The sequence below is a fragment of the Puma concolor genome, chromosome A3, assembly GCF_028749965.1.
Source record: "Puma concolor isolate L17-30 chromosome A3, mPumCon1.1.hap2, whole genome shotgun sequence".
NCBI classification, from domain to species: domain Eukaryota; kingdom Metazoa; phylum Chordata; class Mammalia; order Carnivora; family Felidae; genus Puma; species Puma concolor.
The window spans coordinates 52,819,179-52,842,866 of record NC_141669.1 but is presented as its reverse complement, the minus strand read 5'-3'; the positions used below and the strand labels follow the sequence as shown (position 1 = coordinate 52,842,866).

The 23,688-nt window shown below is 47.7% G+C and overlaps 1 protein-coding gene across 23 annotated transcripts in view; it reads left to right on the top strand.

The window, feature by feature from the left end:
* The window catches only part of DYSF (dysferlin), a 229,649-nt gene that overhangs the window by 47,044 nt on the left and 158,917 nt on the right, over positions 1-23,688 (top strand). For 13 of the 23 annotated variants that reach the window (XR_015249117.1, XM_086700874.1, XM_086700878.1 and 10 more), the window contains exons 4-12: positions 3,141-3,246; positions 14,335-14,449; positions 15,692-15,784; positions 16,145-16,356; positions 18,696-18,824; positions 19,277-19,339; positions 20,321-20,371; positions 22,148-22,178; positions 22,768-22,883. Coding sequence is in view for 22 of the 23 variants with exons in the window: in XM_086700874.1 (XP_086557000.1) it covers positions 3,141-3,246; positions 14,335-14,449; positions 15,692-15,784; positions 16,145-16,356; positions 18,696-18,824; positions 19,277-19,339; positions 20,321-20,371; positions 22,148-22,178; positions 22,768-22,883 (916 nt within the window). In the remaining variant the exon portion in view is untranslated. The remainder of the gene's footprint in view (positions 1-3,140; positions 3,247-14,334; positions 14,450-15,691; positions 15,785-16,144; positions 16,357-18,695; positions 18,825-19,276; positions 19,340-20,320; positions 20,372-22,147; positions 22,179-22,767; positions 22,884-23,688) is intronic. The other 10 variants (XM_086700880.1, XM_086700876.1, XM_086700888.1 and 7 more) reach the window with 1 other exon arrangement.

The following is a 23,688-nucleotide window of genomic DNA, read 5'->3' as shown; positions in this document are numbered from 1 at the left end:
GAATCATACCGTATATATCTTTTTGTATCTGGCTTATTTCACTTAGTATAATGTCTCCAAGGTTCATCCATGTTGTCGCAGGTGCCAGAATTTCTTTCCTTTTTTGTTTGTAATTTTTTTAATGTTTATGTATTTTTGAGAGAGACAGACACAGAGTGGGAGTGGGGGAGGGTCAGAGAGAGAGGAAGACACAGAATCCGAAGCAGGCTCCAGGCTCTGAGCTGAGAGCCCGATGTGGGGCTCGAATTCACGAATGGTGAGATCAGACCTGAGCCGAAGTTGGACACTTAACCGACTGAGCCACCCAGGCGCCCCCAGAATTCCTTTCCTTTTTTAAGGCTTAATAATATTTAATTGTATGCATGCTTTTAATTAATTAATTTTATTTTAATTTTTATTGCATTTTATTTATTCATTCATCTGTTTATTCATCTGTTGATAGATACTTGGGTTGCTTTCATTTTTTGGCGATTGTGAATAATGCTGTTATGAACATGGGTATACAAATATCTCTTTGACTTCCTGATTTCAATTCTTTGAATAGATAACCCAGAAATGGACTGCTGGATTCTGTGGTTTGATCCATTTTTCCTTTCCCTTTTTTTCATTCCCACCAACAAGACACAAGGATTCCAGTTTCTCCGCATCCTCACCTACCTTTGTTGTTTGCTTTTTTTTTTTTTTCGACAGTGGCCATCCTAATGAATGTGAGGTAGTATCTCATTGTGAGCAGTTTTTTTGTCTTTTTATGAATATTTTATTTTATTTTGTAAATTTAAATTTTAATTAATATACAGTGGAATATTGGTTTCAGCAGTAGAATTCAGCGATTCGTCACTTACATACAACACCCAGTGCTCATCACAAGTGCCCTTCTTAGTACCCATCACCCATCTAGCCCATCTCTCACCCACGTCCCTCCATCACCCGTCAATTTGTTCTCTATTGTTAAGAGTCTCTAGTGGTTTGTTTCCCTCTCTTTTCTTTCCCATAGCCCCCTTTCCCATATGTGCATCTGCTTTGTTTCTTAAATTCCACATATAAGTGAAATCATATGGTATTTGTTTTCTCTGATTGACTTTATTTTGCTTAGCATAACACATTCTAGCTCCTTTTGTCATTGCAAATGGCAAAATTTCATGATTTTTGATGGCTGAGTAATATTCCATTATATATATGTATATATATATGTATGTGTGTATATATATAATATATTATATATATAGTATATGTATGTGATGTATATAATATATATTATGTAATATATATATCACATCTTCTTTATCCATTCAACAGTGGATGGACATTTGGGCTCTCTCCATAGTTTGGCTATTGTTGATAATGCTGCTATAAATGTTGGGGTGTAGGTACCTCTCTGAATCTGTATTTTTGGGTAAATCTGTATTATGGGTAGATACCTAATAGTGCAATTACTGGATCATAGGGTAGTTCTACTGGATCATAGGAGCCTCCATACTGTTCTCTAGAGTGGCTGCACCGGTTTGCATTCCCACCAGCAGTGCAAGAGGGTTCCCCTTTCTCTGCGTCTTTGCCAACATTTGATGTTTCTTGTGTTGTTAATTTTAGCCATTCTGACAGGTGTGAGGTGGCATCTCATCGTGGTTTTGATTTGTGTTTCCCTGATGCTGAGTGATGCTGAGCATCTTTTCATGTGTCTGTTAGCCATCTGGATGTCTTCTTTGGGAAAATGTTTATTCATATCTTCTGCCCATTTCCTAACTGTGTTATTTGTATTTTGGGTGTTGAGTTTGGTAAGTTCTTTATAGATTTTGGATACTAACCCTTTATCAGATATGTTGTTTGCAAATATCTTCTCTCATTCCATAGGCTGCCTTTTAGTTTTGTTGATTATTTCCCTTGCTGTGCAGAAGCTTTTTATCTTGAAGTCCCAATAGTTCATGTTTGCTCGTTTCCCTTGCCTTTGGAGACGTGTCTAGTAAGAAGTTGCTGTGGCCAAAGTCAAAGAGGTTGCTGCCTGTGTTCTCCTTTAGGATTTTGATGGCTTCCTGTGTGAGCAACCAGTTTTAAAAATCAGCTATTTAGGTCAAGATAGAAATTTTATCTCAATAAAGCTTCATAAAACCTGTATTCATAAAAACCTATATTCTAATCAGTTGTTACAGACACTAGAAAAGAAGGAAGGCCCCAAATAATAGGTGTGCTGTTTATTCATCAGGTAAAAAAAATTAAGAAGCAAATGATGAGAGCACTCCTGTGGCTTTTCGTTGTTCACACCCTGACAGCAATATGCAGGAAGCACACAGAAGTCTGATGCGACATCAGGCGACAGTTCTGATAGACACGGGCCACTTGCTGTTCCTGATTTCCGGCCACCACTACAGAGATGCAGAATGCAGTTTGCCCATTTCTTAGCTTAGGGAACACACACATTTTCCTTGGCACTCTTTGAAGGATCCCTTAACTGATTGTCACTCAATCATCTACTCTTTCCAAGAGCCCATACATTTATGGGACTCCCACCCCTCAGTCAGAGGTGCTGCCTTAGGTGTATGTGGTGTGACAGTCCTGGGCCTCTCTTGGGAGTGGGACATGTCCACCCTGGCCCAATTTGCTTTTCTCCCTGTCTCTGAAGACAGGAAAGACTGTTTTTCATTTATGATCATTGCTGGCCGAGGCCTGGGAAAGCGATATAGATGGCCAGTGTAGATGGAGGTTAGAGGGGCTACTGCACCTTCAGAGCAATGCAGGTGTGATGGCTTTCAGGAGACACGGGTCTGGTGGATTGTTGAGGTGTGATGGGCAAGACAGCCCTTATATGGGAGTGTCTAGGCAGACAGGGGTGATGGGGCGAGGCCTCTGGGGAGAGGCAGAAAGGGGTCAAAGTTGACCTTGGGAGAAGGTGTCTCTCATCTGTGTGCAGGGAGAGGGGCCTGGCCCTCCTCGGATGGTACATGGGGTGGCTGGGGGCATGGTGCTAGGGAGCATTAAGGGGTCCTAAGGGACTGTGGTGTTCTAGGCAGATCAGCTTTGCCTGCAGGGTGTTTGTTTGTGGGGTAAGGTGGTAGGGTCAGGGGTGGGGTGGGGGTGGGGTGGTCTGTTGGGAGAAGAGTCAGGCACATTAGGCTAATTCTTTACATTCTACTTTTCTCTCCATTTAGGTTCTTGGGGGAAGCCAACATCCCACTCCGGGAGGTCCTTGCCACCCCCAGTCTGTCTGCGAGCTTCAATGCTCCCCTGCTGGACACCAAGAAGCAGCCCACAGGGGTAAGTGCGCACTGGGTCTTTGTATCAGGCTAGTGTCTGGTCTGAGAACTTGCCTTTCTGACCCAAGTGGTGTTTCATAGTCCAGCTACCAGCAACCAGGACAGGCCCTCCCTGGCTAGAGCTTAGGGTGCTGGGGAAAGGAACTGGCATGGAAGAGGTGGGAAGGGGACGGGAGGGAATCCTGGCCCCACCTGCTGGGCTCAAGTCAGCCTTGTTTCACACCAGCTTTGCCTGTCCCCTGGGTCCCCTCCTGCTCTGGAGGGAAGCACAGTCACCTCCTGGGACTGGTTTTCCACTAGAAACCTGATGTCTCCCCAAGCTTCCTGGGCAGCCTTGGTTATGGCTCCCCCAATCTCCTTGGCAGCCCTCCCTCACCACCCAGCCCCCATCTCTGGATCTGGAATATCTGAGTCATCTGGGTCACAGATCACAAGGGAAGGGGGACAGACATTTCCCTCCCCTGCCCACCGGGACCTGTCAGACCCTCTTCCTTTCCTCCATTGTCCTTCCTGCCCCTCCCCCAGCCTTTCCAGTGCTTTCCCAGTCCTAGCAGACAATTTCCAGCTCTCATCTCTGGCTTCCCGTTATTTTTAGGGAGCTAAATATATGCTGCAGGGTTCTTTCTTCCTGGTCAGTAGAATTCCTGACCTTCCCTCTGGGTCAGCTCCACCTCCCAGGATGCACTGGGGGACTATCCGTTTGGAAATACTTCCTCCCAGTGAGGCCCTGGGGATTCTGGGCTGAGTTCTCTTAGACACAGTGGGGCTACCTTGTGTGTGTGTGTGAAGGGGGGAGGCTCTTGGCTGGCTTGGTGAGTCAGGAAGTGGCCAATCTGGGCAGAACTCTGATTGGAACTACTACTGGGTACTGAGAGCTGGGGAAAGAGAGTGACTGACTGAAGTCACATAGTGAATCCATGTCCAAAAAGGGACAAATTACAGGGTGGCACATCTTTTAAACTGTCAGGAGTGGAAGAGACTTGAATGGATTCCTGGTCCACTGTGCTTCTGATGCTGGAATTTCTTCCCGAGGCATCTTACTTAGGCCAATGTTGGCTGGATGCTTCCCTGATGAGAGATGTTACTTCCCAGGAGAATCCATCCCTTTCTCAGATAGTGCTTATGGGCAGAACGTTTGGGTTTAGTGCAGTGATCACTCATAAGTTTGTAACCTCTTTAAGAGCTTTCCAGGTGAAATCTGAAACCAGCTCCCTTTCAAGGAAGGCAGGGAGAGAGCAAAGAAAGAGGCAGGGCACTTCAGACTGGTAGGCAGCCGGTTTAGTAAGCAGGGAACTTACCTATGAGGCTTGTCTGGGGCAACAGCAAGATAAGTAGATATCTGTACCCATCCACCAAATCTCAAAAGTTTGTATAGAGATCATAACTGGGTTCAGTCATGGATACCATCCAGATAGTCTCAATGCCATGTCACTAGCTCAAGACTATGCCTGGAGCAGTCTTTGGGAGCAAGGACGGCAAGCAGAACTTACATTCCAAGGATGGTAGAGGGGGTGAGGAGCCTCTAATTGTCTAGGTTTAGCTCATGGGTCAACTGGTGGGCGTGTCCTCTGATAATCTCCTTCAGTCTCCATCACCTCTTGATCCCCCCTTGTCCTCCATCTGAATTCTCCAGTCTAGTCGTGCAATCTAAGGGTTCTAGCACCAATTTCCAATGTGTGTATGTGGGTTTTCCCCCCACACCACCAAGCAATTCTCTGACACCAGCTGGGTGTCCTACAATTCAACTCAGTTCTGACACTGTCTATCCAGAGACAGCACTGGGTTAAGGGCTTAGTCCTGCAAGACCTTCCCTTCCCCTTCCGATGCCAATCGCAAGTCCAGTCTCTAGGCGGAATGTTCTTATGACCCCCTCCTTGGGTTTGATTAATTTGGTAGAGTGGCTTACAGAACTCAGAGAAATATTTTATTTACTAGATTACTGGTTATTATCCAACCTGGAAGCTCTCCAATCCCTGTCCTTTGGGTTTTTATGGAGACTTCATTGGCAACTGAACTCATTCACCAGCCGTGGAGGTGGTGGGGCTGAAAGTTCTACAACCTTCTAATTGCAAGGTTGGCTCCAATAGCGACCAGATCCAATCCTTAGGTGATTTCCATTAGCACAACAAAAGACACATTTATGGTTCTTATCACTTAGGAAATGCCAAGGAGTTCCCAAAAGGACCTCTGTGCCAGAATCAGGGACAATGACCAAATATACATATATACACACATATATTTGTAATTAGAAATCACAGTATCACATCCACATAGACAAGAAGGACTCCAAGCACTTCTGGATTCTGAGGAGGACCACGGCTTTCTCTACAGGTGTAGAGCACTAATGGATGAACTGTACGTAGCTGGTGAAGGAGATACTTTGAGTCAAGGATCTGCTTGGAGCTTCTCCAACAAACCTCAGGGCTGGGCTGCACTTTGTTGTGTATTGAGCCCCTCTTTTAGAGTTCCTCTAAAACTTCTTTTAGACCCAATCTCAACAGGGGGTGCCCCCCCCAACATCAACTCAATTCTGATACCATCTACCCAGAGACAGTATCAGATTCCACAAATTAAGGATTCAGTCCTACAAGTAGTGTGCCTCCACCTTCTGCTTTAGATGCCAGTCACAAGCCCCAGGCTGTCTCCTGTGCTTCTGACCAACAAGCTACAGATTGGAAGTTCCAGTGACCTTCTCCTTAGGTTTGATTAATTTGCTAGAGCAGCTTACAGAACTCAGAAAAACACTTACTAACATTTATGAGTTTATTAAAAGATTTGATAAAGGATATGAATCAATAGCTGGATAAAGAGATACATAGGGCGAGGTCCTGAACAAAGGAACTTTCTGTCCTTGTGAAGCATGGGGCCCTGTTCAGTGGCATATGGAAGCATTCTGGTTCCCTAAACATAGGATCTCTCTGAAAAAAGAGACCAAAAAACTTGAGTTTTTAATGGAGGCTTCATTGTTATCATGATTGACTAAGTCATTGGCCATTGACTGATTCAACTGCCAACTCCTCTTCCCTTCCCAGAGGTTGGGAGGGATGGGACTGAAAGTTCCAACTCTCTAATCACATGGTTGGTCCTCCTGGCAACCAGCTCCCACCCATGAGTGGGGTCCAAAAGTCACCTTCATTAATAATAAGACACCCATTTTATCTTTATGGCTCTGAAGTGTTTTCAGGAACTGTGGATGAAGACCAAATATATCTGAGAAGTATATTTTGGTCACCTGAATGACCAAATATGTATTTCTTTTAAATCATTAAATCACAGCCCCTGGTACCTCCAACCAGGGTTTTTAGCTTCCTGGATGTGCTGCTAAAACACCTCTCCACTCTTGCTCTCTGTGCATCCATGACTGGTGTTTCCTGAAAGTTCTCCTGCATTTGTGCCTCTCCAGGCTCAGAGGCCCATCCAGCCCCTGAGACACAGCTTTTCATACCTGGACCCTGTCCATGGGGCTGAGCCAGGTTGGTGACCATCCCTGGATGTCTCACCTCTTCTCCTCTGGTTCTTTGTTTCTGCACTGTTTGCGCTTCATGCTCACCAGCTGGGAACCTACTGCCTTCTCCTTTCTGGGTTGGGACTCCTGTCTGACTGCAGAGATTGCCAATTCTTCATAGACCATGTCTTCAAGAGTGGGGTGTGAAAGCCAGAAGGTGATGGATGAGAGAGGAGGTCTAAGCCCTGCATGGTTTAGCCCCCACTTGAGCACAGGCTAGGGGAGGTGGGGCCAGGAGGCAGCTCTGGCCAGTGGAGACTATCCGAGTCCATTTTCTAGTGCCTGTGATAGTGCTAAGTCACAGGGCAGCCCAGGCAGGGGCCCCAGGCCCCAAGACCGTCTGAGCTGGGGCTTCCCACTTTGGGACCTGGGGATGGTTGCAAATGGAGCAGGAGGCACAGAGAACTGAGGTTGTACTCAGAAGGGACAGGGAGCCCTGTCAGAAGCTCAGGATTCTACTAGCTATTTACTGAGGCAGATTTCTGGGCTGGGCCTAATGGGCAGAGCATGTCAGGCGTACCCAATTGAGTTTAGCTCAGATTGTCAAAGCAACCTGCTGAGGGAGTGATAGGAGTGAAGACAGGGTGCGGGATCCTTGGATAACCTTGGAAAGACTGAGAGGAGGAGGAAGGCTGGGACAGGTTGTGAAATCCTGCTGCAGGCTGGCCTATAGACTACATTTACCCAAATCCCTTCAGATGTGGCACACTGCACTGTGTGCCATGAGAAGATACCACATCTGTCCTCAGACAGGTTCTAGACTGAAGGGGAAAACACTATCCCTGTCCTGGGGGAGCCTCCAGGCCTATGGTGGTTCTGGACACACATGGAGGAAAGAAGCAACGTACTCACAAATTTCCTTTGAGAGCAGCTTGCTAATGAGCGTGTGGACACAGCATGAAAACTGTGGGTATTACCTCAGTCTTTTTTTTTTTTAAGTTTATGTATTTTGAGAGAGAGGGAGAGAGAGAGAGAGAGAGAGAACGAGGGGCAGAGAGAGAGAGGGAGAGAGACAGAATCCCAAGCAGGCTCCACACCATCAGCACAGAGCCTGATGTGGGGCTTGAACTCACGAACCACGAGATCATGACCTGAGCGAAACCAAGAGTCTGATGCTTAACCGACTGAGCCTTCCAGGCTTCGGTCTTCACAACCAGAGGCAGATCCGAAAATGAAACCTGCTGGGTGACAAGGAAACATGAACCCCAGTGGTGTGGTGGGTTGGGAGCCCGGAGGGCACTGTGTGTGTTGGGAGCAGGAACTGGTGGCGAGTGGATGCACAGCTCTGGTGGGTCCCTGAGTTTCTTTTAAGCAATTTGAAGATGCTGCCAACCATTCCTGCCTCAGTCACGGCCACATCTTACCCACCCCCCCCCCCCCCCCAGCTTCTTAGGTGTTTTCTCAGGGAAAGGTAATAAATAAGACCGTGACACATATGGGGATTTCCTATCCACTCATGCAGTGTGTGTCGGGGGAGGTGGGAGTGGGCTGGTCTAGGGTTTGGTCGCGCTAATCAGTGTGAAGAGAGCCAGGGCTTAGGAAGCAGGCAGTAAGCAATGGACTGAGCTTGGTGGGGTGGGCGAAGGACCCCAGAGCTGGGCCGCATAACCTGGAGGAGGATCTGATGAGGTTGTCCTCTGCCTTTGTCTTTGGTTTCCTAGGCCCTCCTAGCCTGGTGACCAGACAGGACCCTCTAGAGTTCTGTGATATTATTGACTGTGGACCCCAAGATGGCAGACATGGGTGACTGAGGTTACCTGCTCCTCCAGGGCAGCGTGTTCTGGTGGACACATGACTGGCTGATAATGGTCTTGTGACGGGATGACGGTCTTGTGACGGTCCAGGGCCGGAGACTTGAACAGGGCTATCAGGTGGGGTACCTTGATGTGGACAGCCCCGGAAGGACTCTAGGCCAAGGTCATTTGGTTTGCGAGAGCGCAGAGCTCACATACATCCTACAGGAGGAAAATCTCAGGTCTGGTTACGTCTGCAGAAGGGGACAGGCAGTGAGGTATGACATCATGGTGAAGGTGGGAGGTCCTGACCATGGGTGGAATCCATAGACATGCCCCTGTGGATCCCCAGTAGAGCTAAAGGCCTCCAGTATTAATCACCTGCAGCTGTGGTTCCCCAGAGTCTGTTCTAGGTCCTGGGCTCCAGGTCATCTGAAGCTGCCAGGGATGCCCCTGTAGTTCCTTGATGGGTAAATAAAAGATGGAGCTGGTTCTGTGCTGGAAGTCTCATTCAAGTGCCTGAATGAGTGACTGGAGTCTCATTCATCCACCAGGATGTTGCCACTTCTTCCGGAGGTTGGTGTGGGGCTCTCAGTGTGGAGGTGCCTGATGCTGCCTGGATGGTCTTCAAATTTCGGGGCTGCTGCTCCTTCCTGCTTCTCCTGCAGGGCTGCCCCCTTGCTAAGGTGTTGGCACCCAGGAGAGCAGCAGCTATGCTCCTGCGGGTCCACCTCCTCTCTGACCCAGAGATGGTGTGCAAAGTCTCCAAGGGTGCAGGGAGGGCCTGGTAAGGGGGGCAGGGTTTGAGACGTAAGAAGGGGTGTTCTCCAAGGGGGGCAGGGTCTGAGACGTAAGAAGGGGTGTTCTCCAAGGGGGGCAGGGTCTGAGACGTAAGAAGGGGTGTTCTCCAAGGGGATCTGCTCCTAGGGCCGGGGGACCCGAGTCACCAAGTATTAGTAGAGCTGGGGCTGAAAGGCAGCCAAGCTGTGCCCCTTCCAAGGTTTTGCTCCTCTGTCTTCACCACAGTGGGGTAGATTTAATACTGCGACCTGCAGCTCCTCCTGCTCCCCCAATCCTGCTCGCTCTGGTTTCCTTTTCTTTCCAACATACTTTATAATTTACACATCTATTTCACTGACTATGTAATGTCTGTCTCCTCTGCCAAGATGTCAGCTCCATCCATGGAGGCAAGAGCCTTTGCTTTGTTCGTGGAAGTAGTCTAGTATCTTGACGTGTTTGGCCCTTAGCGGGTGCTCCCTATATATTTATGCAGGGGATGAGTAAGCAGAGTAATGAATGAATGGGTCAGGCCAGATACGTCAGGTAGGGCGCCCTCCACCTTTCAGAAAAGTGCCCAACACAGGCTGAGCCAAGCCATTACCCCACACCGGGCCAGCCTCATGAGCAGTTAGGCCCTGCACTTGCTTTAATTCTCTGCTGTTGCCATCTTGAAATTCCTAATAAATTTTTAACAAGGGACCATACTTGGGGTGCCTGGGTGGCTCAATCGGTTAAGCATCCGACTCTTGATTTCGGCTTGGGTCATGATCTTACGGTCTGTAAGTTTGAGCCCTGTGTCGGGCTCTATGCTGATGGTGTTGAGCCTGCTTGAGATGCTCTCCCTTTCTCTCTGCCCCTCCCCTGCTCTCTCTCTCTCTCTCTCTCTCAAAAAATAAATAAATACAATAAAAAACAAAAAACAAGGGACCATATTTTCATTTTGCACTTGGCCTGTGGCTGGTCCTAAAGTGGGATTCAGCATGAATGGGTAGGGGGCTTATTTGTCTCTCTGAATGAGATTCCTATGGTTATAGCGGAAGCACGTTTCTCAGGTTTTTAACCTTTTGTTTTAGTTTACTATTTTTTTAAAAAAGTTCTTAATTTTCATTTTGAGAGACAGAGAGAGCGCACGAGGGGCCAGGCACCCCTAACCTTTTATTTTAAAATAATTTAAGTTTTAGAGAAAGGTTGCAAGAATAATACAAAGAGTATATTATTCTAAACCTTTGAGACTAAGTCTCCAACCTCCTGGCCTGTCACCCTGAATTTAGTGTGTATTTTCTCTGATTAAGGACTTTTCCTACAGAACCCACAGCCTGAAGAAACTGAAGAAATTAATGTTGATAACAGCACTGCCACAGACCCCCATTCGAGTTCATGTGTTTTCAACAGTGCTTTGTAACGAAGAGATCCACTTAAGGATTATATGTTGTGTTAGTTGTTTTGTCTTTATTCTTCTTCCATTTGGGAGAATTCTTCAGTCTTTCTTCGACTTCTACAACCTGTGACCTTGACGCTTTTAGGAATAGAGGTCGGTTATCCTGTACAACGTCTCCCAGTGTGGGTCTGTCTGATGTTTTCTTGTGATTAGATTTAGGCTGAGCGTCTTTGGCAGGAAGAGAATACTATGATGCTCTGCTGCCCTCCTTGTATCCCCATTACTGAGCTTTTAACTTTGATCATTTGATTAACATCACATTTACTGGCTTTCTCCATTAATCACCAATCCATTCCCTTTTCTCATAGGTAGGAATTGTGGGGGGCAGGGGGGAATGGGTACCTTGTGACTCTAAATACTCTGATCCTTATCTGATTTTTACCCGGCAGTTTTCACATCCATTGTTATTTCCTTGGTTGGATTAATTATTGCTTGGATGGTTGCCAAATGGTGATATTCTAAATCAATTATTTTTGTCTGCATACATCAGTTTGTATTTCACTGTAAGGAAAAGCTTTCTTCTATTTCTGTGTAGATTAACCTATTCCTATTTTATTCAATGGTTTAATCTGCTACTATATTTATTTTCATATTTAAATTGTCCCAGATTTGGCCAGTGGGAGTCCATGAAACTAGAGTTCTGTGTCCTTTTGACATGTTCCTATCATTCTTTGAGTATTTCCTTGTTTTCTGGCACAAAAAGTTTCCAGGGTCATCTACTTTCCCTGGCCTACTACTAGAATTAGTTACTTTTCCAAAAAGCCCAACTTGCCTTTTGATGAAGTGGGGGAAAGCCCCAGGTTGTTAAAAATACAGATGCCCAGGTCCACCCCTGAGATGCTGACTGAAATCTCCAAGAGTTCTGGGGTGACTGTGAGCGGGTCTGGGCACCGAGGTGGGGCTCCAGAAGCTCTTCTTTCCTCTGGGTTGCCGGAGCTTAGGGCACACGGCTCGCTGCCTGCTCAAGTGGCGACACCTGGTGGTGTTTCACAAGCTTGGACCGCCCTGAGGGCAGTCCCTTGGTTTCAGCACATGAAGGGTCTCATTGCCTTCCCTGGCCTTGCCCTGGGTCTCTGGGGATGCTGGGCTACACTGGCTTCCTTCCTTGATGTTCAGAGCCCCACCCTTCCACTGGTCCTGCCCTCCCTCAGCCTGGCTGCCCCTGCCAAGGCCCCAGTCTGGGAGATTCAAGCCCCAGACCTAGAGAAATGAAGGACCTTCAGCCCTTTCTGTCTCAGGACCAGGATTCCCCCGCCAGGAGTTTCTGGAATCAGTAAAGATGTCTAGTGAATTATGCTGAGCTGTTCAGAGGATATGATGCATTATTAACAATTATGTTTATAACGGATTTGTCAAGGGGCACCTGGGTGGCTCAGTTGGTTAAGCATCTGACTTCGGCTCAGGTCACGATCTCACGGTTTGTGAGTTCAAGCCCCACATCAGGCTCTGTTCTGACATCTCAGAGCCTGGAGCCTGCTTTGAATTCTGTGTCTCCCTCTCTCTCTGTCCCTTTCCTGCTCACGCTTTGTCTCTCCCTCTCTCTCAAAAATAAACATTAAAAAAAAAAAAGGGTTTGGGGCGCCTGGGTGGCTCAGTCGGCTAAGCGGCCGACTTTGGCTCAGGTCATGATCTCACGGTCCGTGAGTTCGAGCCCCGCGTCGGGCTCTGTGCTGACAGCTCAGAGCCTGGAGCCTGTTTCAGATTCTGTGTCTCCCTCTCTCTGACCCTCCCCCGTTCATGCTCTGTCTCTCTCTGTCTCAAAAATAAATAAACGTTAAAAATTAAAAAAAAAAAAGGGTTTGTCAACACCTGGGAAATGCTTACTGTCTAGCATAATAAAAGCGTTTAAATTTTTTTTATTAAATTTTTTTTAATGTTTATTTATTTTTGAGAGACATAGACACAGACAAAATACGAGTGGGGAGGGCAGAGAGAAAAGGAGACACAGAATCTGAAGTAGGCTCCAGGCTCTGAGCTGTCAGCACAGAGCCTAACATGGGGCCCGAACCCACAAACCTCGGGATCATGACCTGAACTGAAGTCGGACGCTCAACCGACTGAGCCACCCAGGATCCCCTAATTTTTTTTTTATTTTAGAGACAGAGAGAGAGAGCAAACAGGGGAGAGGGGCAGAGGCAGAGAGAGAGAGAGAGAGAGAGAGAGAAGAGAGAGAGAGAGAGAGAGAGAGAGAGAGAGAGAGAGAGAAAGAATCTTAAGCAGGCTCCATGCTCAGCATCCCGACTCAGGGCTCGATCCCATGACGCCGGGATCATAGCCTGAGCTGAAATCAAAAGCTGAAAAAAAGAGTTGGACACTTAACCAACTGATCCACCCAGGCATCCCCAAACCATTTTTTTTCCCAAAGCATTTTTATATACAGCAGGGCTATACACTATTTGTTTAAAAAGATGGAAGAGAATTGTATCAAAATGTGAATAAAGGTGGACCTAACGGCAATTTGTTTTCCCTTGCATTATTTTTTTTCTTTAAGGCTTTTGTATTCCCTAAACTTTCTTAAATAGAGCATTTATTATTTTGATCAATAAAAAGGCTGCCCCAGGAGGCTTGCTGAACCTATGGTACCAGGGAAGGCTGGGCCAGGCCCCCACTGGCCTAGGAGCTGTAAGGCTGGAGAGTCTACTGAGGCTGTACCTTTTTTCAGGTTCTGGGGCTGTTTGAATAGTGTGAGGTCTTGGGGAGTTGTTCCATGGGGTGAAAAACAGGGCAGGCTTTCCTGGTCCATGAGAGTATGGTGAGTAGTCCCTCTCCTCTTGGCTGGTCAGAGCTGGAATAGCTGGGGTTGAGGTGGGGGACAGGGGTACACCTGGGAGGAAAGAGGGCTCAGAAAGGTGAGCAGCACCCCAAGACCCTCTAGAGTTAGCTGCTGCCTGAGCCGCCTGTGGAGAAACAGTGGGGGCAGGGGGGAGGCTCAGCTAAGCAGAGTGGCCAAGGGGGCTTTTTCCTGATGATAGCCCTAGGCTGAGAGATGAAAAATCCTGCAGGAGGGGCGCCTGGGTGGCTCAGTGCGTTAAGCGTCTGACTCTTGATTTCAGCTCAGGTCATGATTTCACAGTTCATGGGATTGAGCCCTGCTTCGGGCTCTGTGCTGACAACCCATAGCCTGCTTGGGATTCTCTCTCTCCCTCTCTCTCGGCCCCTCCCCTGCTTGCGTGCACACGGCCTCTCTTTCTCTCTCAAAATAAAAACATAAACATTAAAAGAAAAAAGAAAGAAAAATTCTGCAGGAGAGGTTGAATTGTGGATTCGTTTATAGAAGCTTATGATGTGCTTTATCGGCTAACTTAATCCCCACGTGACCCTACGAGGAAGGTACTATTGCTGTTAGTACTATCATTTTACAGATGAGGAAGGTGAGGCATGGTGAGGTTACAGATCTTGACCAAGTCCGCACAGCTTCTGAGTGGTAGGACCTGATTCCAGATTCTGTGCTTTTGACCACTTGAGCATGCTGATGGGCCCCTGGGGGAGGCTTTGCCACAGCCTCCTGCAAACCTGACCCCTGTTAGAGCCTTTTTCCTAGGTGGAGGGGTAAAAGGAATAGGAAGGATGCTGGAGGTGGTGGTCCAAGGCCAATGTACTGACCTGCTGCCCTTCCACTCCCGTCTCTTCCAGGCCTCACTAGTCTTGCAGGTGTCCTACACGCCACTCCCTGGAGCTGTGCCCCTGTTCCCACCGTCTGCGTCTCTGGAACCCTCCCCGACTCTGCCGGACCTGGATATGCTGGCTGGTGAGGAGCCCACCCTGGCAGGGCCTCTGGGAAGAAGCCCAGTAGCAGTGCTTAAGCCTGGGGGTGGGGGGCATAGTGAGGCTTCAGGCAGCCTCTGCCGCCTTCCCCAGGTTGGAGGCTGCCCAGTCCAGAGGCGAGAAGACACCAGTGGGTGGGGAGTCCTGATAGCTGCCTTCCGCGGTGCAGAAAAAGTGCCACTAGGATTAGCGTGAGGGAGCCCTCTTGGGGAGGGGCCATGTCTGGGCTGGTGCTCTGTACTGTTCAGCTCTCGGATGGGTGGGGGCTTCAGAAGGCATGCCTGTGCTAGGATGGGGTCAGTCCCAGATGATACCAGAGGCCCCGCCCGCTCCCCAGCAGTGAATGCTGCCTGGGTCTGGCACTTAATAGGCCTTTGGTGATGGCATGTGACAAAAGAGCTGGGTTTTCCTTGAAAGAGCCCTGGGCCAAATTCAGGGTACATGAGTTCCTTTCTTGCCTTTGGCACCAAGTAGCTGTGTGACTTTGGGCTGGCCACTCTCCCTCTCTGGGCCTATAGTTTATCACTTGCGAAATGAGCAGATTGAGTTAACAAGTTGCAGGGTTGCCTCAGTTCTCTTCACCTGCTTCTGCTGGCTCAGTCAAGGGAGGATTCAGCCCAGGGTGGTTGGCTTGCCGGTGTGGGGCTGGTAAGGCCTCCATGTGGCCCAGCCTGCTTGAATGTGCAGGAAGCTCCACAGAAGTTCCAGGTGGGGACATGGTCATGGGAAAGAGCCTACAATTTCTCTCATGGTGCAGGGAGCTAGAGAGAGGCACCACATTAAAACCTGAGCGGCGCCTGGTGGGGGTGTGCCCTAGCCTGTCCTGCCCAGCCACAGTGTTGGAGCTTGGGGATGGGGAGGTCAATCTGGATTGGGGCATAGGCTGCCACGCAGGGGAGGCGGTGGGCAGAAAGAAGGGGTGCTCTGGGGCACAGAGAGTAGGGAGAGTGAAGGGCCCCGAGTGTTCTGGGACCGCCTTGGAGATGGATCTGACAGAGTTAGGTTCGGGCCACTCAGGGAAAACTCCCAAAGGTGACATATTCCTAGTCCTGCCTGGAAGGTAGTGAGAAGGGACAGTCCCCAACAGGCATGGGAACTGTTTCTGAGCTATTGTGCCAGGCTCAGGCAGGCAGGGAGAACAGGTTTGGATGGGGGTGCCCTAGGTTGGCTGCCCTCACCCAGCTCCCTCCTCCCCTCCTGGGGCTGTGCCCTGCCCGCGTGCCAGGTGGGGGACAGAGCCGGGCTGAGACTTGGTCCCTGCTCAGTGACAGCACCGTGGACACAAGATACTCTGGAAAGAAGTGGCTGGCCCCCACGGGTGAGACACGGGCCAGGCTATCCTGATCCTGATCCTACCACCCATAACTGTCTCATTGCCGCCATCTGTCAGCTCTGGAGAGTGGGACGAGCTGGCCAGAGGGGCTGATCCTGCAGGACATGGCGGGGAGGGCTAGGGCCATTCTGTTTCCTCCCTGTTGACTAACTGGACTGACCGCCCTCAAGTTTCAGCTATTGGAAGCTCCTCTTCTTTCTCCCTCATCCATCCTGGCTCACTGATGGGGAGGGGAGGTGGGTGGTGGGTCTCAGCGCCCATGCCCTTTGGCTCCTCCATTGGCCAGGGGGCGTCCCAAGCCCAGGGCCAGAGGGACCAGCCCTTATTATCACCCTCTCCTCCCAGACACAGGAGGAGAGGAGGACACTGAAGACCAGGGGCTCACAGGAGATGAGGCAGAGCCATTAGTGGATCAGAGTGGGGCCCCAGGCCCTGGGGCTCCCGCCACCCCGAGGAAGCCACCTTCCCATCCACCCCCCTACCACCCCGGGATCAAAAGGAAGAGAAGTGCTCCCACATCCAGAAAGCTGCTGTCAGACAAACCACAGGACTTCCAGGTAATGGGCTGACTGTCCAACCACAGCCTCCTCTGTCCAGGCTGGGCAGGGTCCTAAGGGCTCTCCCAGGCGGGAGTCTGTGGTTCCCCGGGCCCCTGAGAGACACTGAATGAGCAGTTCATGTGCTGGAGCTTCAGAACACAGCCCTGGTTTTGCTCTTTAAAAAAATGAGGCAGGAGTGTCACTGCAGAGATGTAGCGTATCTTTACATTTGTTCTGTGATTTCCAACTAGCTAGCTTTTGCTACTCAGGGTATGGTCCTTGGACCAGCAGCACGAGCAACACCTGGGAGCTGGTTAGAAATGCAGACCCCCACCCCCACCAGCCCTGCTGAATCAGAATCTGCATTTTAACAAGATCCCCAAACCTAGGAAGCTCTGTCTAGCTCTCTTCTTTTCTCTCTCGATCCATTCCCTTCCTTAGAGCCATGGATTCTTCAGAAAAGTCGTGTGGAATCTGAATTTGTTCAAGCTCTTCACACAATAAAACTGTTAATATTAATCCTTTGACATATTTTAATCCCCAAGTTCATCCCATTTTATTTGCATTTTAATTTTGGTCCTTTGCTTATGCTTTTTCTTTTCTACAAATGTTTCCATTTTGATATAGTGACATTTAGTGACATTGAACTAAGTCTTAGAATTACTTTTCAAATTAAAAACAGGAAACTTAGCTCTTTACTAAGTGCAACAAATTGTAATAATATATTAGTTCTAAATCGTGGTAATTTAGGTGAAAATCCTGGCTGTAGTAACCACTATCTATGCCTGAGAGACAAAATTCTAACATTATTATTATTCCCAAGACATGTACCTACTGCTTTTTTTTTCTTTTTAGAAAATTGATGTATGTTTTTTTTCTGTAGAAAATTTATTTTTTATTTTTTTATTTTTATTATTTTATTAAAAAAAATTTTTTTAACATTTATTTATTTTTTAGACAGAGAGAGACAGAGCATGAACGGGGGAGGGTCAGAGAGAGGGAGACACAGAATCTGAAACAGGCTCCAGGCTCTGAGCTGTCAGCACAGAGCCCGACGCGGGGCTTGAACTCACGGACCGCGAGATCATGACCTGAGCCGAAGTCGGCCGCTTAACCGACTGAGCCACCCAGGCGCCCCTTTTGTAGAAAATTTAGAAAATACAGGAAAATGAAGAGAATAAAAATCATGGTTCTACATTCCCACTGTTATTAATAATATATTCTTCTATAGTATGGCTTTTTAATTTTTTTTAAATGTTTATTTATTTTTGAGAGAGAGAGAGAGAGAGAGAGAGAGTGTGTGTGTGTGAGCAGGGGAGGGACAGAGAGAGAGAGGAAGACACAGAATCTGAAGTAGGCTCCAGGCTCCAAGCTGTCAGCACAGAGCCCAATGTGGGGCTCGAACGCACCAACTTGAGATCATGATCTGAGCCGAAGTCAGACGCTTAATGGACTAACCCACCCAGGCACCCCTATAGTATGGCTTTTAAAAAGAAAGTATTGATTGATCTGTCAATAAGTAACTGCTGCCTAAAACTTAAAACCAGTAAACATCTTATTTTTCCTTGAAAATTGTTCTAATATTTTAAAAGTTCATGTTTTAAAATATCTTGCCTAAATGTGGAAGCACAGATATTCCTGAAACCTTATATTACTCAAAGTTCAGTGGAGAAAACTCTTAATTTATTTCTCAGAACCTGAGAAAGCATTGCATCCTATAAAGGATACAGTGGGGTTACTCCACTATGTAAGCTTGGCCTCTGAGGGAATTGTCAGTGAAGAATGTTCAAACCACTCAGATGTGCTGGTGTCGAGGTGTCTGCGGGAGGGCTTGTGCCAATGGCGGCATGAAACAATCTGGGGTCTGGGTCCTTGGCCCAGCCCTGGAATTTAATTCTGGGAGGTTCCCTGGGGCATCCTGGCAGCTCGTGTGTGGAACTATAGGATTTGATAGATACAAGGGACCTTGGTAGGAAAATACGATTGTTCTTATAATGCTCTTCCTAATTCTTATTTATTTATTTATTTATTTATTTATTTATTTATTAAAGTTTATTTCTTTATTTTGAGTGAGAGAGGAGACGGGGGGGGGGGGGGGGAGAGATTGTGAGTGAGGGAGGGGCAGAAAGAGAGGGAGAGAGAATATCCCAAGCAGGCCTTGCACTGGCTAATCCCACCAGCCACAAGACCATGACCTGAGCTAAAAGCAAGAGCCAGACACTGAACCGACCGAGTCACCCAGGTTCCCCCTAATTCCTTCTTCACACCCCTCTGAGAAGCCAGCAGTGATTTCTGACTCCCTTGGGGCCTGACTGCTTTCCCCCTTCCTGCTGCCCATACTTTCTCCTGGCTTTCAGATCAGGGTGCAAGTGATCGAGGGGCGCCAGCTGCCAGGGGTGAACATCAAGCCTGTGGTCAAGGTCACTGCTGCCGGGCAGACCAAGAGGACACGGATCCAAAAGGGAAACAGCCCACTCTTCAATGAGGTGGGAGGCACTGGTTAGCAGGGCTAGGACCTTGGTGGCCCTTCTGAACTGGGAGCGCACAGCAGATACCTGGCAACCACTTGTTTTTGTATATAGTGCTAACTTTGTGTGGAGAGATGTGCTGGGTTCTGAGTAGGTTATCTGTGGACCTGGAGGGAGGGTTGTAGCTCTTATTCCTGCACTGGGCTCTCGATGCTCCACATCTCTGTCATGCTGTAGGGCTAGCCACCCACCCTGTCCCTGAGATGACAGCCTCCGTGAGGTGAGGGGTGGAATACCCCAGAACTTGTCAATCCCCAGAGCTCGTTGCTGGGCTGAGCTCAGTCCACACTTCTGTATGGACCAGACGTCAAGGCTGTGGGTGGTGGTCCAAGGGGTGGTGGAGAACCCCTCGCTGTCTAGCCCTGTGGTCAGCAGCTACTCATTTGTTTTCCTTTTGCCCTGGACCACAGACTCTTTTCTTCAATGTGTTTGACTCTCCCTCGGAGCTGTTTGACGAGCCCATCTTCATCACGGTATGTCTCAGGCAACAGTGTTCTCTGTTACATGTACACTCACATGCATGTCCCTGTGCATGTGTGCACATGTGCGTTTCAGCGTGCATGGGCGTGTATGCCTGTCGGCATGAGTGTCAGCATTTGCGAGAAAGAAGCCGTGAAGCCCAGGGGATGGGTGATGTTCAAGACCATGAAGTTCTGCCGGTCACAGAAATGCCTTCGGAAGCTCAGATGGAGGCAGCAGTGGGGTGGGGAACCCCCACTGCTCAGGAACCCCCCAGACGCTGTAGGTCAGGGCCCTGAAATCATTCCTGCAGTGGACACTTATTTTCATTTTATTTTGTTTGTCCATGTGCCTGCTTCTGGCCAGGATTTTCTTTTTTGGGCCTTAGCTTTTTTTTTTTTTTTTTTTTTTTGGTCTTTCTTCTGGAAGGCAGTGTAGTTTAGTTGCTGAACGTGTGGGCTCGGGAGCCAAACTGTCTGTATTCTGGTTCTGCCTGTGTGTTTTGGGGTTCTGTGCTTCTGTACAAGTCCTATATATTTTTTTTTTTTTTTCAACGTTTATTTATTTTTGGGACAGAGAGAGACAGAGCATGAACGGGGGAGGGGCAGAGAGAGAGGGAAACACAGAATCGGAAACAGGCTCCAGGCTCTGAGCCATCAGCCCAGAGCCTGACGCGGGGCTCGAACTCACGGACCGCGAGATCGTGACCTGGCTGAAGTCGGACGCTTAACCGACTGCGCCACCCAGGCGCCCCTGTACAAGTCCTATAATGTCTCTGTGCCTCTGTTTTTTCATTTGTCAAAAGGGGGCAATAATACTCCCTACTCATGGGGTTCATGTGAGTGTTAAACATCTCTCAGAACAATCTCTGGAACAGAGCAAGTGCTACCTAAGTGTTGGCTGTTAACTGCTTGGGAGGGAAGAGATGTTGTGTTGGTCCTTTCTGGGCCAACATTTACTTGTAAATGAGAGTTTTAATTTATCTTTCCCCCCAGGTGGTAGACTCTCGTTCTCTCAGGACAGATGCTCTCATTGGGGAATTCCGGGTAATTATTTATTTTCCTTGAAATTGGTTACTTCTTGCTAATTCATGTTAGTAGAAACTCTGTACATAATGTGCAGAGGCTTGTGCTTTAAGGGTCCTGTTCTTATTGGTCTGTGTTGGAGAAATGTAGTTAACATTTTTTAAAAAATATTTATTTATTTTTGAAGAAGAGAGAGACAGAGCATGAGCTGGGGAGAGGCAGAGAGAGAGGGAGACACAGAATCTGAAGCAGGCTCTAGGCTCTGAGCCGTCAGCACAGAGCCCGATGCGGGGCTCGAACTCATGAGCTGCGAGATCATGACCTGAGCCAAAGTCGGGTACTTTACTGACTGAGCCACCCAGGTTGCCCCAATACAGTTAAAAAAACAAAACAAAATGATGTTCTAATGTCCTGACAAAAAGGGAAGAGAGGGAAATCTCTTCCCTTACGTCCAACAGGGGGAATTCAGCTTCTTCTGATTTGTATTGGTCCTTACATCTGGGAAGACAGCATAGAATTGGCTGTTAGGTGGCCCTCCTAATTCTGACCAGGCCCTCGCTCTGGGTTTGGAGTTGGGTCCAGATGTGGAGTCCAGGGGATCAGGGTGCGACACGGGAGAGGGGGGAGCCTGCACCTCCGTTTGCTCCAGATCACTCAGAAGCCAAGAGTGCACTGCAAAGAACCAAGAACTGACAGTATGATTCAGCTCGCAGGAAGGCATCAGCAGGTCTCATAAAGCAAAAGCAACTAGCAATGGAGACCTTCGCGAATGGCGTTTTGATGGGTCCTTACTGATTTTCGCAGTTTTGAATCTTCAGGCATTTATCAAATGGAAGGAAGGGGTACAGGCTTATTTTAACCTCTCCATGCTATCCAAGTAAAATATGGCTCCTTCTCTGGGAAGTAATCACAAGATAGAAAACTAAGTTAGTTTTCCTGGAGAGGCAGTTTTAAAAGACTGGGATCTATCCTGAGTCTTTCTGTAATAAATGGGGTTTTATGTATTGAGTCTCTAATCTTTGAAGTATATTCTTGTTCTGAGAACCCAGAGGTTAAAGTAAAAAAATTATTTTCTTTTTTCTAATTATAAAAGTAATCCATGATAAAAAAAATTTTTTTTAGGGCAGTTTTAGGTTCATAGCAAAATTGAGTGGAAAGGACAGAGTTCTCATACCTCTGGCTGCCCCCAGGCATAGCCTCCCCAGCCATCAGTGTCCTGCTGATCTATGCACTTTTATAAAAAATCATAAAATATAAGAAAGACAAAATAAAAAAGTAAAATCAATCTACCACCTGAAGCTACCTCTCAGAGAGCACAGTTACCATTTTGCTGTGTTTCTTTTGCTCTTTCTTCCTATGCATAGATACGCTTTACCAAGCTTTGATCAAAATGTATTCTGCTTTTTTTCCCCATGTAATGTCAGCTTATGAACATTTCCCCATGTCGCCGATTTTCTTTTTTTTTTTTTTAATTTTTTTTTTTTTAACATTTATTTATTTTTGAGACAGAGAGAGACAGAGCATGAACGGGGGAGGGTCAGAGAGAGGGAGACACAGAATCTGAAACAGGCTCCAGGCTCTGAGCTGTCAGCACAGAGCCCGACGCGGGGCTGAAACCCACGGACCGTGAGATCATGACCTGAGCCGAAGTCGGCCGCTTAACCGACTGAGCCACCCAGGCGCCCCCATGTCGCTGATTTTCAAAGCATGATTTTTAATGTGACGGCGTAATGCACCACACTTCATTTAACACTCCAGAGGCAAGAGTTTGATTTGTGTTTCTTGGTTTGATTTCAGATGGATGTGGGTACCATCTACAGAGAGCCCCGTGAGTCATATCCTCATCACCTTGGCCATATCCTTGCATTTTGGTTTTGGAGGCTGTTGGGGACAGCCAGTTGGGACAATCACTTTTCTTCCTTCGGGGTTTTAGAATCTAGATGTAGACTCTGATCCTGGAGATGACAGCTGCAGGAATGGAGAGAAGTCAGGCTTCCATCATCCAAGTAAAACAGGCCGTCAGGGAGATACAAGCCCCCATGTGGGTCTCGGTTGGCCCAGTCAGGGATGCTAAATCTGGAAGCTCCCAAGCAAGGGTTGCTGGTGTCACCTTCGACAGGGGTGGGCCATTTTGATAACAAGTCTAGTATTTCTCCACACTCTGGTTTCTGTTCTGGTCTGGTCACTTCCTGAGAGGGAGGTAAAATGGCCGGGGGTCTGGCTTTGGTAGCCTCTTATAGTTGTTCCTGTTGACATTTCTGACTTGGACCCACATGAACGTTCGACGTGTGGCCCCTAGGTCTGCGTGAATAAATCCCTCCTCTCCCCCAAATGTAGTTGGCCCCGGGCTCCCAGATGTGGTTGCAGACTTGGACCCTTCTAATTCTGCCATCACCAACAGACGTCATCTCTCTTAGGACACGCCTATCTCAGGAAGTGGCTGCTACTCTCGGACCCTGATGATTTCTCTGCTGGGGCCAGAGGTTACCTGAAAGCCAGCCTTTGTGTACTGGGCCCCGGAGACGAAGCGCCGGTGAGTACGTTGCCTGGGTTGTCCTCACAGCCCCTCATCTGGCAGGAGAGGCACCAAACAAACAAACAGAAACACAACTTGATGTTTCTGATTTATTTATTTACTTTATTAAAGTTTATTTCTTTTGAGAGAGAAAGAGAGTGTATGTGTGCAACTAGAGAAGGGATGAAAGAGAGAGAGAGAAAGAGAGCGCAAGTGGGGAAGGGGTGGAGAGAGGGGGAGTGGGAGAGAATCCCAGTGCAGAGCCCGATGCAAGACTCAAACTCGTGAACCTCAAGATCATGACCTGAGTGGAGGTCGGACGCTTCACCGACTGAGCCACCCAGGTGCCCGGTTTTTCTGATTTAAAAGAATGCATGGTAATTATGAGAACTGTAGAACATGTGGAGAAGTATAAATAAAAAATGAATCACTCATAATTCTACCCCTCAGAGACAGCTGTGATTCACATCTTGTTGCATATCCTTCCAGAAGGATCTACATGTGTATTTTTTCTATTTTTTTTATTACTTTAAAAAATTGAGGTATTGACATAACATTGTATTTGTTTCAGGCATATGACATAAAAATTTATTATTTGTATACATTGTGAACTGATTATCATGATAAGTAAGTTAACACCCATCACCTTACATAGTTACAAAAATATTTTTTCTTATGATGAGAAATTTTAAGATCTATTCTCAGTAACTTTCAAATATACAATAGAGTATTATTAACTAGAGTCTCCATGCTGTGCATTACATCCTCGTGACTTACTTATCTGATAACTGCAAGGTTGTACCATTTGACATGCTTCGTCCAG